General features: G+C 40.4%; 1 protein-coding gene across 1 annotated transcript in view; it reads left to right on the forward strand.

Annotated features, from left to right (window-relative positions):
* Positions 1–3,747, forward strand: part of vps8 (VPS8, CORVET complex subunit) — a 62,220-nt gene that overhangs the window by 29,476 nt on the left and 28,997 nt on the right. The window contains exons 27-28 of the mRNA XM_015396888.1: positions 1,061–1,184; positions 2,560–2,601. Of these exons, the coding sequence (XP_015252374.1) occupies positions 1,061–1,184; positions 2,560–2,601 (166 nt within the window). The remainder of the gene's footprint in view (positions 1–1,060; positions 1,185–2,559; positions 2,602–3,747) is intronic.

A 3,747-nucleotide genomic window follows, 5' to 3' on the forward strand; every position in this document is an offset into this window, starting at 1 on the left:
CGTTCCTTGACAGCGTCGTTTCTAAGTCACCAATTTAGTGCTACTTGGTCCCAATGGAATTTCCCATTGGGAACCTGCTAGCACTAAGTTGCTAACTGGTTAGCAAGATGCTTCTGACAAACCAGCTAAAATCAAACTTGCTTGTGAACCTTCCACCACAACAATCCCGGCCCCTTGATAAACGACCAATCACATTCACTTTATTCACTCGTGTAAAGTCATGCACCACTCAGGAGAATTCGGAAATGCAACGGTTGGAACAGCCGCTTCCCTACGACTTTAAAACGGATCTTTTTAAAAACTGGCTTTTAGTTCCACAAAGCAGGAGCAATCAGCCAGTCCTTGTTTCTTCTAATATATTTAGTTCAATTTAATTCAATTATACTTTATCAATCCCCGAAGGGAAATTCAGTTTCGGTACAGCCCATCCAAGAGACAAAAACATTCTACATGGAGGGACGCCATGTCCGAGGCCTTGCTGCCATAAAAGGCGCTGCCCTTGTGTTAAGAAAAACAAAAGAAAGGGATCACGATAGGTCAGGGAAGGAAAAAAATATCATATTTCAAACTTTATACATTGCAGGATAGTTTGAGACTGTAAAAACCCCAGCACATAAGAAAACAAAGAAACGACATGACATCTTGCAGGTAAAAAGTCGAAAAAGATGAGAGATGCGTGTGTTATATCTGAGTAAGTCCATGAAGCACTGTTCCCAGGGTCAATGTCCTTGGCAGATGTAACAGTCCATTATTGCTGTTATTGTTGTCTTTGTAAGACATTTTTTTTAGCTATTTTGTTATAGTATTTTATTGTTTTCTGTTTTATTTGTTATTCACCTTCGAATCCCTTTTGGTTGATTATAAACGACTTTTCAAAGTCCTTATAGATGAATACAGGAGCTATAAGAGCCTCACAGAATGACACCCAGGATCAGAGAAAAGTTTAGTTTTACACGAAAACATCTGGAGAAAACAGACAAACTTTCTTCATCATCCTGTGTGCATCTATTCAAATAAGCAGATTTTCATTAAGTTCTTTTTGTGTTTGTTTCTCTGTCAGGTGTTTGAGTTCCTGATTCGTCTTCATTCAGGCGACTCTTCTCAGAAGGAGGAGGTTTTCCCGTTTATTCACACTCTCCTCCATTTTGATACTCGGGAATTTCTCAATGTCTTGGCTATGGTGAGTTATTTTAAAACAGGTTATAATGATGAATAATTCTTGTTTTTAATACAGTAAGAGGAAGAAGAAACTTTATTCATAGAGCACCTTTCACAGATGAAACCACATGCTGCTGCACAAAGGACAACACATTTTAACTAAATATAAAATCGAGATATATAAAAGGTAAAGATAAGATTAAAAAATAGAATATGACAAAGCTCGACTTGAAAACCAAATACATTTAACCAAAATCGTGCCTAAACAGCAAAGTCTTCAGCTCAGGAAGGTCATACCGCAGCAATAGCCCTTTTTTTCAGGTCCTCTGTGGCTTTAAATTCCTTGCATCTTTTAATACAGTCAGGGGACTTAAAAACGCTTCACACTGCATTCATTTATTCATTCACTCTCTGAAAACAGTAGCCGACAGAATAGATGCTGCCATACACAGGCGTCACCAGCTGACTTTTAGCTAGGAATATTTCATTGGTGTAAACCTTGGTGTATCAAAACTTTAGGCTCTGCCCACAGGGTGGGCCGCAGGGATCCTACCCCGGAAAATGTTGAACTTTAGACTCTGTAAAGCGATTTTTCCTGCATTTAGAGGTAGGATGCAGCTAATTTTTTGTCTTTATTCCAACCCTACTTTAGTCCTGGTAATTGGAAGTATATGTGCTTGAGTAGAGGTGAGATCATTTTTAGCTACAATATAATGTTTCATATGTTAATTCAAAAAATCTGAACATCTAATGCTAGGTTCACACCTCGTTTGTGAGCAGCAAAAATGCTTCAGCAGCTTCATTTTGGATGCTTGTCCTTATTAAGGACAGATGTCCGTTAAAGTGTGTCAAGATGCTTCTGCTGCTCCTGTGTTCAATGGCTTTTGATAGATTTGCTGTGATCAGCGGGTAAAAAGTAGTTTGAATATATTTTGACGTGAGAAAGTCCACCTGAAAATACCGTCAGTGCAGTCAGTTAATCCAGATTACCATCCTGCCTTCAGAGATTATTTCTCTGTGGGAGCTGCTCAGACCCCCACATACCCGTGGTGCGCTGTCACTGGGAATCCCCAGCAGCAGCTGACTTTTACCTGGTCGTCTCTTGGGGGTTTTCCCCTACTGTTTGTGGTGGCTGGAAGTAGAAGTTAGTGTTTTTCAGGTAGCCTATGTGGTACAAACTGCAGGCTTGTAAAATCGAACATATTTTGCTGGCAGGTTTCATCATTTTAAGTTAATTTAGGCGTTAATAAACTTTCAGAGGATTGATCATAGCGCTCTGCATCAGCAGTGCTGTGTCTGTCTCCCTACCAGCTCCCAGATCAGCTTTGCTGATTGGTTGATGTCACGAGTTGAGCAGCAAAAGTTCAATTTTTCCAGCTCCAGCAAATTTTGAGCGTTCAGGGGAACAATTTGGGCATAGCAAAGCTGTGCATCACCAAAACAGGGCTGACAATTTCTACTATTTGCGTACAATGTACGCCAGTACATATTGCTGCCTGGTCATCAGGCCCTCTGACCACCATCAATAGAAAGTGGGGGTCAAGTGCCTTGCTCAAGGACACAATGAATGAGGCTGATCGAGCCGGGATTTCAAACTCCTGCATTGTCCACCCGTAAAAATAAAAAAGATGAATTGTGGCAGAGCACTAGGAGGCTTCACTCACACAAAGACTTTAAAGAGGCATGATGGAGTTTTCTAATGATACTGCCGCCTATGGCCAAAAAACTTTTACCACAAGACCTTTTTTCGCCTCACATGAAGTTCCCGTCGGCGTCTGAGTCGAGTCGAGTTTGCTTCTGAGTATCTGCAACATCCATCTTGAATAAAAAACTTCAGTTTTCAAGGTTAGACCCGCTTGATGTTACATCCTCAGAAACAAAGCGGGAACTTCTAACCCAACGCATAGTCAGGGAAAATCGGCTAGAAACTAACTCCAGCTTTATAGATGCATAAACACTGAACTGTTGAGCAGCAGCAGATGGTGGAGTTGTCTCCATAACTTTAAAATAAACATATCAAACAACCAATCAAATTTATACTAACGTATCACACCAGTATATTTACACAACTGCCAAAAACAAAAAAACAACATTCTAAAATGTTCTGCAAAATGCTTTGAATCAGTCATAGCTGTCTTTATCCATGCTGGGTCAGATCCTGACATTTGAAAAAGGAGGCAGGGAAAGCAGAATAAAGCCTTAGCCTCGCTGCATGCAGTTAGCCAAGCCTTGTAGCTAAATAATTTAAAACCTGTAAATCAGTCGCACTTTCTAACAGACGACTGTGATGTCAGCGCTATGGCAGGAGGTGGTGTGGAAATAAAGCTGCTTTCAGCTCAGCAGAGCTGCTCCCCTATGGAAGCAAATCGTTACCATATTTAAAATGAAAAAGCATTTCCAAAAATGCTTTTTCATGTTAAATATGGTAACGATTTGCTTCCATACTCCCCAGGATGCTCCTATCTTTACCATAGAAGAGGAGCTACTGCGCATGGACCACTTTTAACCAGAGTCTATGGGGGAAGATTTATGGAAATATGTCACCAACCTGACGACAAATGAAACAGCTTTAGTCATCATTAAAGATTT

The sequence above is a fragment of the Cyprinodon variegatus genome, unplaced genomic scaffold, assembly GCF_000732505.1.
Source record: "Cyprinodon variegatus isolate N-32 unplaced genomic scaffold, C_variegatus-1.0 Scaffold27, whole genome shotgun sequence".
NCBI classification, from domain to species: Eukaryota; Metazoa; Chordata; class Actinopteri; order Cyprinodontiformes; family Cyprinodontidae; genus Cyprinodon; species Cyprinodon variegatus.